This window comes from Adiantum capillus-veneris, chromosome 7, assembly GCF_014529385.1.
Source record: "Adiantum capillus-veneris isolate H3 chromosome 7, ASM1452938v2, whole genome shotgun sequence".
NCBI classification, from domain to species: Eukaryota; Viridiplantae; Streptophyta; class Polypodiopsida; order Polypodiales; family Pteridaceae; genus Adiantum; species Adiantum capillus-veneris.
The window spans coordinates 62,373,846-62,386,259 of NC_140937.1; the positions used below are offsets into that span (position 1 = coordinate 62,373,846).

Consider the following 12,414-nt stretch of genomic DNA (forward strand, 5'->3'; position numbering starts at 1 on the left):
AATGCTTTTCACAACACTTCCCAAGCGTCCCTGGATGCAACCACATGGACGAATGCAATGCAAACATAGATTCCTCGCAGGAAAGCGTCTGCTCTTCCCGGAAAACTCGTTAAAATATTCCGCTTTTTAAGAAAAGCTTCTCAGAACCCATCTTTATTCTTGTGCTTGCGTCTTTACGCGTATTCCTCTTTTTCAGTTCGGATTTCCTCTCGACTATGGATATCCCCTTTCCGATGCACCTGTCACCCACCTTGTGACGCATCAGGAATACCCATCACCTAGTCCTTTCCTACCGAACTTACGGTACAATCTCCTTCACGATGCTCTATGTCACCCATCCTATGACGCATCAAAGATGTCCGTTCCTAGATAGTCGGATACTTCTTTCCGATGGTCCCTGTCACCCATCCGATGTGACGCATCAAAAGTACCCGTTCCTGGTGGCCTTACAGATATTCCCGTTCTCAGTGCTCCCATCATTACTTTGAATGACGCACTAGGAATACTCTGTACTCGGATGTCTCCAGTTAGAAAACCCTCTCACTTAAAATTCCAATAATCCATTTAGAATTATTTTCTTGGTGTTCCAAGTGAGAAAACCCTCTCACTTATAAATCCAATAATTCATTTAGAATTATTTTTCTGTCAGATAAAGCCAATTTAGCAACACCTCCCATTCTGCGGTCCGATTGAGAGAAGGAAAGACTGTCTGGGGGCCTCACAAAACCAGAGTGCTGCCACGCATCAGAGACCCTCAGAGTCATACAAAACCTCTCCCAAGTTGCCAACTCAACTCCATGCACAGTAGCGTGGCTACCACCAATCCTATCAGAAGGGTCCTCCAACATGTTGAAGTCCCCTCCTATGCACCAATGTTCTGCCTGCAGCAGAGACTCAAAAATCTGTGACCAAAACTCTGCACGAGCACTCGCCACATTGGGCGCATAGATGTTCAGGAAACCCACTAGGCCACCCTAAACTTGCATAGTAATCCACTGAGCCCTGCTTGGGACAATAATCCCTCTGCCCACAATGGCCTGCTGCAATGAGTCCGCAATAGTCATACATACCCCACCCTGGATGCCTCCAGGTCCGAAAGCAGCTGACCAAAAAGTATCATATCGTCCACGCAAGAGCTGACCACAACGTCTAATGCGGGTCTCACACAGACGGTGCTCCTGAAGCATAAGGAGATCAATCTCTCCTCCCACAAGGCAACGCTGAAGCTCCTGACGCAGTCGGCCCTGCTTACGCTGAAACTGGGGCCCACCTAGTCCCTGCACGTTCCATGAGACGATCCTCATGGGGAGCGAGAGAGAACAGATGCTACCGCAGCAGCTAGACGGGCTATCTTCGAGGCTGGCTTGGATGGGGAGTAATCCGCATCCGAGCGTCCTCTAGATAGGCGTGACTGCAATGAGTGCCTGGCCCAAGCCCAAGCAGAGCGAGCCGTACGTAAAGCAACCTCCTCTGTCCAGGAGTCCTCATGAATGTATACATAGCATGGCAAGCACTATGTATCAGCAAAGAAGTAAACCACAATGTGCCTACATCCTGCTGAGTCTGGAGGTGTCACCGCAAACTTGGCCAATGGCCACAAAGTTTGAAGCATGTCTGTAACTCCTAGTTCTCCCATGTGGTGAGAGAACTCTAGGACCTGAGTGTGCAACCATCCCAACATTGAGTCGAGAGTCCACTATGTCTGGGCTTGCCACAAAGGCGGAAGGAGAAACCAACTGATGAGTCCAAGGCCTCTGTCCCCCTAGTGGCAAGGAACAAAACATGGACCTTGAAGCAGGCTGCCTCATGGTCTGTTGAGGGGTCACCGAGAAAACAAGTGAAGCCGTAGTCGAAGAAGTCCCATCGGCGTCGGATGTCAATGCTCGTCAGACCACGAGGGATAGCTGCAAGGGAAGATGTCTGTACCTGTAGAGGGGGCCGTAAGAAAGGCTGACCCTCTCTCGCTAGGCGACTCATGGCGAAGGCGCTGTCAAGAGATCTCCTGGCCGCTGGAGAAGGCCCTGCCCCCTGGGTCGACTGTGGAACTGGAGCAGGAGGGGGGGGAGAAGGAGCTGGGGGGAGAAGAGGGGCGGGAGGGGGCGACAGAGGCAGAGTGGCGGGGGAAGAGGCGGCGGAAGCAGAGGCGGGGGGAATGAGGAGGCGGGGGGGGGATGGGGGGGGGGAACTCTGGGGGGGGGGGGGGGGGGGGGGGGGGGGGCTGTCGAGGGTCGAGAGTGAAGCTGGGGTGGGGGTTGGAGCAGGGACCTCCTCCTGCTCAAGAGGACCAAAACGGTTCCCCGTGGGAATTCACTGCTGCTGAGTAGGCACCTGAGGACCACCTTGAGTGCCAGGCTGATGCTGTGGCCCCTGTTGTCGTCTACCACGTGCCTGCTGCCATCTCTCCTCCGCTGGAGCCCCAGGCTCAGAGGGTGGCTCTGCATGTGTGCGCTGTCTTTGTCTGTGGTTGCTGGCCAGCCCTTGCAGACTGGGGCTGAGGCTGTGGTGTAGGTCGAGGCCTCCTCCGTGGCCAGGCCTTCGCTAGATGGTCCATCTGTCGACAAATGAAGCACTGGATCGGGAGGCCCGAATACTCCACACTCTGTCTAAACCAACCCCCACTCACTTGAGGCAGAAGAATAACCTTCTGGAGCGTGTGAGTGTCTCTGACCAAAACTCGAACTGAGGGAATGCCAGCTGCCTTGGCAGCTACTGAGGCTGCCGTACGAGGTGTCTCCAAGACAGTCCCAATGACTGAGCCGATCATGGATAAAAGTGGTAAGTACTCCCTCTGCAAAACCAGAAAGCAGACTGAGATGGGGATGTCTGCCTCCTCTACTAGAACATCCGAAGCATGGTCGAAACTATGTCTCCACTGTCGGAAGTGGGCACGTGCTGCTCGGATGGTCAGTGGACTCATGGCGATGACCTTGGACGCCATCTCGGAGGTCTCAAACTCGATCTGATAGTAACCTCGTCTGAGAATCTGTATGTCCAAGATCTTGCCCACCTCTGCGAGAAGGCGGGCCTGGAGAAGGTCACGCAGCTCTCCTCTACTAGGTCGGGTGTCGAGAATCTTGCAGATGACAGAAGTCGCTTGCAATCGCTATACCTCTGCGGCTAGGCTCGCTTGCTCTGTCGGCGAAAGAGCAAGTCGAATGGTGGGCTCAGCGGGGTCGGGCGAGGGGGCTTCGGGCGAGTCCCTCTGTGGCGGAGCTGGAGCCTCCATCTGTGTCTACTGCTGTGGTGTAAGAACGGGCGGTGGGAAGATTCTTCAACTGGGTGCGCCGAGCACTGCCCCAAAAAAAACAGTGCTGTAGGTGCCAAAATGCAAGAAGCTACCGGGAATAAGGAAAGCAGGCGGCCGGGGGGGGGGGGGGGGCAAAGGCAGAAATTGCGGGAGCATAGGCGGTAACGGGCGGGGGTGATGGGGGAGGGGATGGCGGCGCGACTGGCGGTAGCGCGCGGGCAGGGGCAGCGCGAAACGGAGGGGGCAGCGAACGGACGAGCAGGGATAGCGAGGGGGCAGGCGGGGCAGGGGGATAGCGATGGCGCAGCAGGGGGAACAGCGGCAGCGAGCGCGAGGTCAGTGTTCTTGGTAAGAATGCATACTACTCCTTATCATCATGAGTTAGATGACATGAAGGAACAATATGCTACCGATGAAGATTTTTCAAGGATCTTTGAACAATTGCAAGAGGGGCAACATCATGAGCACTACCTCCTCAGAGATGGTTTTATGACGATGCATGGTAGACTTTGTGTCACTAGGCCATTGCGACATAAGGTCATGGAAGAGAGTCATGTTCCACCGTATGCAGGGCATCGTGGTATTGATGCGATAGTTAAAGCGGTAGAGACATTTTTCTATTGGCCTACCTTGAGGAGAGATGTGGATGGCTTTGTGCGAGCATTCATAATTTGCCAAAAGGTGAAGTTTGACAGGCACCAGGGCTGTTACAACCACTGCCGATTCCGAATAAGCCATGGGAAAGCATTGCTATGGAATTTATCTTTAATCTTCCAAGAACGCCAACAGGGAATGATGGTATATGGACCATTATCTACAGGTTCAACAAGCAAGCCCATTTTATCCTTGTCAGGAAGAAGATAAAATTTGATCAGATGGCACGCTTGTTCATGTACAATGTGTTTAAGTACCATCATCCATGGTATGCCACAATTGATTGTTAGTGATCGTGATCCTTGCATGACCAGTTTGTTCTGGAGAGGATTGTTTGAGAACATGGGCACTACGCTCAAGTTTTCGTCTTCGTTTCATCCACAAACTGATGGACAGTCAAAAGAGGCTAATTCTACTGTCTTAGATATGCCGAAATGCTATGTGTCAGATAATAAGGGCAAGTGGGAACAGTATTTGCCTATGCTTGAGTATGCGTACAATAATACGGTGCATTCGTCGACTGGCAAAGCCCCTTTTGAGATTGTGAAGGCGGCAAAAAGGTTCCTCCCATTTTGCATACAAAGGACAAGATCTTTGAGGCAGATCGATATGTTGAGAACATGGATGAAATGTATAAGAAAATTAAAGTTGCCTTGGAGAAGACTCAGGCAAAGCAGAAAAAGGCTGCTGATCGTCACCGTCGTGAATTGCTGCTATCACCTGGTGATTGGGTTCTGTTAAGGTTCAAAAAGGCAAGGTTAAAGAAGATGAAGGGCAAGGAACGGCTGTTTTAAGCTCAGTATGCGTTACTGTGGGCCTTTTCAAGTGCTTGACAAGATCAGCGATGTGGCTTATAGGTCGAAATTGCCTGATGTGTGGAAGATTCATAATGCATTTCACATGAGTCTTCTAAGACCCTTCGTGGGTGATGTGCCGGAAGATATGCCAGATGAGGATCAGCCAGAAGTTGAAGAACAAGATGAGATCCTAGTATCTGAGCAAGTTTTGGCACATAAGGACAGAAAAGTTAAAGGACAGGTTGCAAGACGTTATTTGGTGAAGTTCAAGAACTATTCGCCTATGGATGCAAAGTGGATGGAAGAGCATGAACTGTCAGAGTCACCAAATGTCTTGCAGCTTTACCTTGAAGCCTTTGGGTTACAGCCTACCTATGCCCCAACCCAACGTGTGCAAAGGAGGGGTAATGATAGAGCTAGCACATCAAATGTACATATGAATTCAGTGTAATAGATGGAAATGACAAAAGTATGAAGGCCTCATTAAGTCATTTGTATCTATGTGTTACGACCTTTCTTGCGGATACATGCGATGATAAAAGAGTGCTAACAACACAAGATCATCAATGGCGTGTATTTATGGTATGCAATCGAGGATGTTTGCAATTTCAAGAGGGGGTATGTCACGAGGATGCGGCAACTGTTAACTATGTCACGAGGACGTGGCAATTGCTAACCTTAGTTGTTGGTTTCTTTCCAATGATTTTTGTTTTATTTTTGAGACCCTCTTTTTGAAGTTGCAAATGGTCGGACATTTTATTGCCAATGTGAACGGTAGTTTCACCCATAGACGGGAAGTAGGTCAGCATTGTAATTCGTATAGTAAGAGGATGTCTAGGCTCAGTGCAAGGTCATGTAGGTCTCCCCGTCGCACTTAGCAAGTGGGTGGATACTAGGAAGTGAACTCAATAAAGGCATAAAGTCAAGGTCAGATCACCAACTGAAAGTATTCGACAGTTGGGCCACATTGCACTTTTGGATGCGGTCCCAATGAGGATAGATGGTCAGATGACCAGTGGGAGCCCAACGGAAGCATCTCCTAAAAATTAGGGAACTGCTATTTTGGGCCATGAAATGTGTTCGCGTCACTACCTTTGGTATGACAAGGGGAACATTCTACAACTTTGCCGCAAAGTCAACTGGGCAACCAGTCGGGAGATTTTTAGCCGGCAACCCCGAAACGGGAAAAAGCTTGTAATCGTGCCAAGTGGCACAATTCAGTGCACTTGCCTCATTCAAAAAAAGCGGCTGGGAGAGGCCTCACTTTGTAGTTTGTCATATGTTAAGAGCTATGGAGTGCTTTCTTTCCCTCTCATGTACAGTGTAGTGCTAGGAGTGATGCCCTCCACGCTACACACTGCTCTCTCTCTCTCTCTCCTACGTGCAGTTATGTGATGCCCCACAAGAGGGCTCTTCATTTGACTGATGTACAACTGTCTGGGTTCATGCTTTTGTGCTGAGGCAAGAGCCTCCTTGAGCAGGAACAGGGGTAGCTAACTGCTACTCCAAAGTAAGCACCAATGAGGGTCATAACCTCACCATAGAGGCGCGTTTTCAGCACTGTGTATGCGCTGTAAATTGACTGTTTTTCAGCCATACGGACGCCAGAACTATTGGGAATAGTGCCCCATTGACAAAGGACAATTAGGGGACTGTTTGGGGCTGAAAACAGGGCAAAAACCAGTAAATACAGCGTGCTGAATTTACTGTTTTTGGTCAGGAATCAGAGGGTTTATGCCAGTGGAAGTGAGTTCCAGTAGGGGAATTGGTTTCGCGCAAGTTTTGGGGCTGTTATGTTGCCGAAATTTGGCCAAAAGAGGTGGTATCTAGCGGGATACTGGTAAAGGATTCCCAGGATTCTACTTTGTAATTTACCCTCTCCAAGTATAAAGAAATACTGAAAGGGGCGCCAATTTTGGGGCCTACAGGTTGTCGGCGTCTGCTCGGAGCATTCTAGCTTCCGAGCCGTGTGTGTGCTTAAGTGTTAATTCCTGCGCAAGTTTCTTTTGCAAAGTACTCTATGTGTGTGTGTGTGTGTCTAAAGTAAAGTAAAGAATTCTGGGTGAAAGCCAAAGCCTACCGCCCCACGGGCCGGTTTCAGTATCTCGTAGAATGTATTCCATAGTTTGATTTGCGCATTCGATGTCCATCAGTTTCAGGATTATCTTAGGGCGATAAGCACAGACGGGTCTCCAATTTCTGGAAGACCATTTGCCAAAAATTGCCTGTGAATTTTGAGTCACGATCACGGACAATGTCGTCGGGCAAACCATATAGTTTTTATAAAGGTTCCACAAAGAGTTGAGCGAACTTGTGACTCTTTATAGTGGAACGTGTAGGGATAAATCACGCCATCTTCGTGAGTCGATCGACGACGACCCAAATGGCATCGTGACCACGGTTGGTTCGGGGTAATCCAACTACAAAATCCATAGAAATGCTTGTCCATTTGCTATCGGAAATTTGTTGGATGTAACAACCCAATGCGTTTTTGACGTTCTGGTTTGTTATATTGACATTGCGTGCATTCTTGCACATACTTTTCAATAAAAGCTTTCATGTGCGGCCAATAGAAATACCGGCCTACCAAGGCAAAAGTACGGTGTATGCCAGGGTGTCGTGCACTTGGTGCCTCATGACACTTGAACAAAATTTGTTTGCAGATAACCTCATGGACGGACACACACACTTTGCCTTGCTTGAAAAGTACTCCATTACGAATTGAATACTTCTCCGCTACCTTTCTCTCTATTGCCAGCCCAGGGGCGTTCAGACCCCCATAGCTTTCCGGGCTACGTATTCCATCTTGGACTCGATTCCGTATCTTTGTTCCTATTCCTTGCTCATTCTTTTTAAAAACAATCCTGTTCTGCGTGCCATGTAATCATGATGGGTTTCCATATGAGGTATGCCCCACCACTGTGACTCTTATCTCCCATTTCCTTTATGCGTGGATATTTTGTATACTCTCTCCTGATTTTTGCGCTTTTGCATGCAATGAGCCATGCAAAAGCCCTCCCATACAAAAATACATTTGCACTTATGTAGTTACAATCACCTATAGGTTTAAAACTATCCAAATATTTTTATTGCTTGAGCTTGCAATCGTAGAAAATTAATCATATGATTTTGACATCAGACTCTCGCCTTGCCAGAGGGATGGCGTGGTTTGGCACATTTCCAACTTGAAAGCAGGCGAAATGTTTTGAAGAAGTGGTAAGCGTCACTGTTCTCAGTCTAGATCTAGTTTTTGTTTGCGATTTTGCATCTCTGTAAAATCTTCTGATGTTTTATGTGTGATAAGCTTCATTGCTCTCAGTCTTCATCTTTTTCTTTGTTAGCAACTTCTGCATCTGTGTAGAACCTTCTGACAATTACATAAAACACATTATTGTTATTCTATTTTCTTCTCAAATTGGAAATGATGATAGGAGGTGGTCCAAAAGATAAACTATTCTATTTTCTTCTCAAATTGGAAATGTTTAGAGGTCGTGGTCCTTGCACTCAGTTTACTTTCTCATTACACGTCACCCTAGGGTCATATCATTTTCAAAGCAGGAATTAAAAATTTAGCTCAAATTTTTCTTAGGACATCTAAATTCTTACGATCCCTTTACTTGAGTAAATGGGAGCACTTTGTTATGGCTACACAAAGACATAAACTGTTTGAGGGATTATGGGCTGCTTTGTGGACGTATAAGGTCCATGTTAGCAATCAGCTATCTTAGAAAGTTAGATGCTTCATAGGATAGAATCATCCTAACAAACCATGTCTATGTTAGCAATTGTGTCCTAGGTCCCCTCTGCCACTCTTTCCTGAAGTTGTCCTTTCTTTTAAGATAAGCCTGAGAATGTACTGTCTTGCGTTGTCTATCTCTACAATTCTGGGCATGTTAGCAATCAGCTATCTTAGAAAGTTAGATGCTTCATAGGATAGAATCATCCTAACAAACCATGTCTATGTTAGCAATTGTGTCCTAGGTCCCCTCTGCCACTCTTTCCTGAAGTTGTCCTTTCTTTTAAGAGAAGCCTGAGAATGTACTGTCTTGCGTTGTCTATCTCTACAATTCTGGGATCTGGCAGGTATAATCAAACATCACACAATATCAATTGCGACCTCATGTGGCTCTATCTGTTCTCTCTCATAGATAATCTTGATTCAGTAAAGCTTGTGAATCCTACATTCTATGTGACGGTATCAGAAGGGTGGAACTGATGTACAGATTCATGGAAAAAAGGTTTGCTTGCTAGTTATCTTCATGGGAATCCTCTCTTTAAACAAATGTACAGATTCATCAAAAAAAGGGTTTGCAGCACGTTTACTAGCCTTGCCGCCCCAAATGATTCTGTAGGTATCTTCATAACTTCTGTCAAGCCTCTCCAAAAGTCTTCCACCCTCTTACTAATACCCTAAGAATCTATCAAATCAATATTCTTAAAGGTTGTGCTGCATGATCAACATAAGACTGCTACACTTTGAATCTTGTCAGAAGGCCGTGTAAACTTGTTATGGCTTGGTTTAGCAATTGCATAACTTAACATACACTTGGATAAATACTAACACAGTTTCTGGTTTGAAAAAGCTCTGAAGAAAGGACCTTCAATGAACTTTATATACTTGAAGAATTTTCTCTGAATGTCAAGTTTATAAGCAATCTCCCATTTTCGAAACGTTTGGAGGTAATCTATCTTATTAATCTGGACAAAGACATTCATGTTAAATTTTTATGGTAGAGGTAGTCTGATGGGCATCTCAAATATCTTAACATGTTCTTTCATATGAAACATGTTTTTTATACCTTAACCCTACTTTACTTGAAAGGGGTTTCTATCATGGAAACCTGTGCCCAATGGTTTTGGAGAGTCACATTGTTCTTATTTTGAGCATTTGAATGCTTATTGGCTGATAGCTTAGATATATATTTTTTTCTATGTTGTTGAAATGGCGGGGATTGTAGTTTGTGGCATGCTCTAGCTATGAGCTTGTGTTTGCTTGAATTTTACTAGATTGGTAGCAGTTGCCAATGAGATGCATCACATGACGTGTTCTTTGTAAGTTTTTATGCTTAATTGTGTCTATAAGGTTGAGTGTTTTGAACCATGTTCATAGGAAATTTCACCATATGGACTTGGCAACACTGGTCATTTAATATCATGTGTTTATGGTTGTGTTTACATGCTGATACTTAGTTATAAATCTATTCAATAGCTTATTGGCTTAAAACTCTAGTTACAAATGGAAAATATTAATGTCATAATCTGTGAAATAAGATCAGTGATAATATATCTCCTTCAATGTCCATAGAAGTTCATTTAGTATCAAGTTGAAAAAGCAGTGACTCTTGCTGACAGGTTTGCAAACTCTTCAAATATGTCCAAGCTGAAGCCAATTCTGTTGGTAAGAGTTTGGTGGGAAAAGCAAAAGCCTGCTAAGTTTGGTATCATAAGCCACCTTTATAAACTCCATTGCATCTGTGCAGTCTATAAAGTGGGGGAACTTGCAACTTCGCTGTACATAATTTTCACAGGATCTGTTAAGGTATAACAATTTTTGAAGCTGATAAGACTGAAAGAGAGAACACTAGATGATTATGCAGTGACTTTAAAATCGACTACTGCTTTAGGAGTTTCTGTTTGCTATTTTTGTCATATGTTATTATTGCAAATGCTACGTGTATTGCTGTCCTTATTTCAGTATGGCAAAATGTTCGTACTGTTGTACTTGCTCTATGGGCATTTAAGTCTGGTGGATTCCTGTATGTGCAAGAGAATGCATCACCCCTTACCATGTAGAGTGGTGTTAATGATTAAAAAAGGATTGTCTTGGAACTGCAGTAAACATTCTCATTTTGGACTTGCTCAGGTCATAACTGGCAGTAAAAGGGGGCATGATTACTTTTTTTTAAGATCTGGTGACTGCTTTGGAGAGGCTGCTCTTGAGAAAGAAGACTGTTGCAGGTTTGTTTTCCATACAATGTATAAAGTTCCTCTTGTTAAGTTGTATGTATCTGCATTCTTGCACTAGATCGTCTCACTACAGAATGGGTGTTTTCACTGTTTTTATTTGGTCAACGCTCGTGCTTGTGCTTATCAACGAAACAAACTAAATCTTGTCATTTTTGGTTTGCAAGCTAATAAACGGCATTGTCAAGGAAGTTTTCTACTCGGATGATTCTGGTGTATAATTATCTTTTTAACTTTTGTTTTTCTTGCAGAACAGAGACAGTAGTTGCTCAAGAGAAGGTAAGATTGTATCCTCATGATTCATTTCTTTTCAATAAACTTTTGCGAAATGTAAACTATTTTCAATTTCACTAAGATTTTTATACATGCTGTAATTTCTCATTTTGTTGAGAGGGATGAATGATAGATCCAAAGTCATATTTACGACTTTAAAGACCTAGTGGGCTTTGGAGATTCTCTGCATGCGCATCGTGGCATTGGCAATGTGACTTGAGGTGCTGATGGAAACATATATGCATTCATGATGATTAAATTAGAAGAGTGGAACAAGTACAAGCAAAATAGAATAATCAGTTTGCAGCATGCATGCTAAATTGGCAGTCAATATCTGCAAGAGAAAGATGAAACTACTGTTGACATAAGGGCTAAAATTACAAACTCAGAAATGAAGTTTCCATCTTGTAAAGTGAAAATAGATCGGTTTGAAAAAGAGGAGGAAACAGATACAAGCTTCTCCTCTTCAGATACCCTTTCCGGCACTTGTAGCGTAGTTCAGGTGCCCATAGCACTTTAGCTATTTGCGCGTATTTTTGGGATGCCTTTGACTAGCTCTATACAGCTCGAGTCATAGGCCCATCTATTTAGAGTGGTAGTGCTCTCTCCATAGAATTTCTAGATAGTGCATCTTTTGTGTGGAAGGGGACCATTAAGTCATTGCAGAACATTATGGTTATTGGTAAGCCAAATCAGTTTCTGAGATGGAATGCCTTGTGAAGGACTGCCACAAGGAGCCATAGAGACAGTTTGATCCAACTGTAGCCAGATCTTCGAGAATCGGTGTCACAAAGTGATGATGTGCCAATACTAGACCCAGCTGGAAGAAGGGGAGAGAGAAAGACCATAGGCTCTATGGACGGGTACCGGAAATCCCGCTGCAAATTGCAAACCATACTTGCACTAAAAGATGTAGAAGTCTTTGGACAAGGCTAAGGTGGGTCTAGCATAGGAGGCTGGCCTGACAGAGTGACAAAGTAGCTGCATATTGTTCCCATGCGTTGCGAGATGTTATTGGTTTGACGGAAGAATGCTCTCTTGAAAAGTCACCTTGCCTCTTTGAGTCCTCCCACCACAAGCCACCTTGTAAAATCTTCAATATAGAAAGTGAGCTCCTGCATCCCCTTTTTCATGAGCTGCTACCAGTATTTCTGCCCTCTCTAGCTCATTCACACATCTTCTTAGAACTCCATCGTTGCCCAATCTGTACAACACACCATTGATTAAATATGATTTCATTGATTGAAGAACCAAAGCATACTTACCGGGAAGGGGGAATGACAATGGGACTTATTGATTAAATATGATTTCATTGATTGAAGAACCAAAGCATAGTTACCCGGAAGGGGGAATGACAATGGGCATGAAATGCCATTCCTTGTTACGGATACTCACGTTTGAAACATGGAACGGGGATTCGGAATGGGAAGTTGGAGTGGGAACTGGGAACGAAGACCTGAAAATGGCCATTCCTTGTAA

General features: G+C 45.1%; 1 protein-coding gene across 5 annotated transcripts in view; it reads left to right on the forward strand.

The window, feature by feature from the left end:
- Nucleotides 1–12,414, forward strand: part of LOC147453959 (uncharacterized) — an 89,920-nt gene that overhangs the window by 14,927 nt on the left and 62,579 nt on the right. For 3 of the 5 annotated variants that reach the window (XR_015188581.1, XM_086516002.1, XM_086516001.1), the window contains exons 2-7: nt 7,838–7,914; nt 9,282–9,378; nt 10,051–10,096; nt 10,179–10,237; nt 10,562–10,656; nt 10,914–10,941. Coding sequence is in view for 3 of the 5 variants with exons in the window: in XM_086516002.1 (XP_086372128.1) it covers nt 7,838–7,914; nt 9,282–9,378; nt 10,051–10,096; nt 10,179–10,237; nt 10,562–10,656; nt 10,914–10,941 (402 nt within the window). In the remaining 2 variants the exon portion in view is untranslated. Of the gene's footprint in view, nt 1–7,837; nt 7,915–9,281; nt 9,379–10,050; nt 10,097–10,178; nt 10,238–10,561; nt 10,657–10,913; nt 10,942–12,414 lie in introns of those variants that run through there. The other 2 variants (XM_086516003.1, XM_086516004.1) reach the window with 2 other exon arrangements.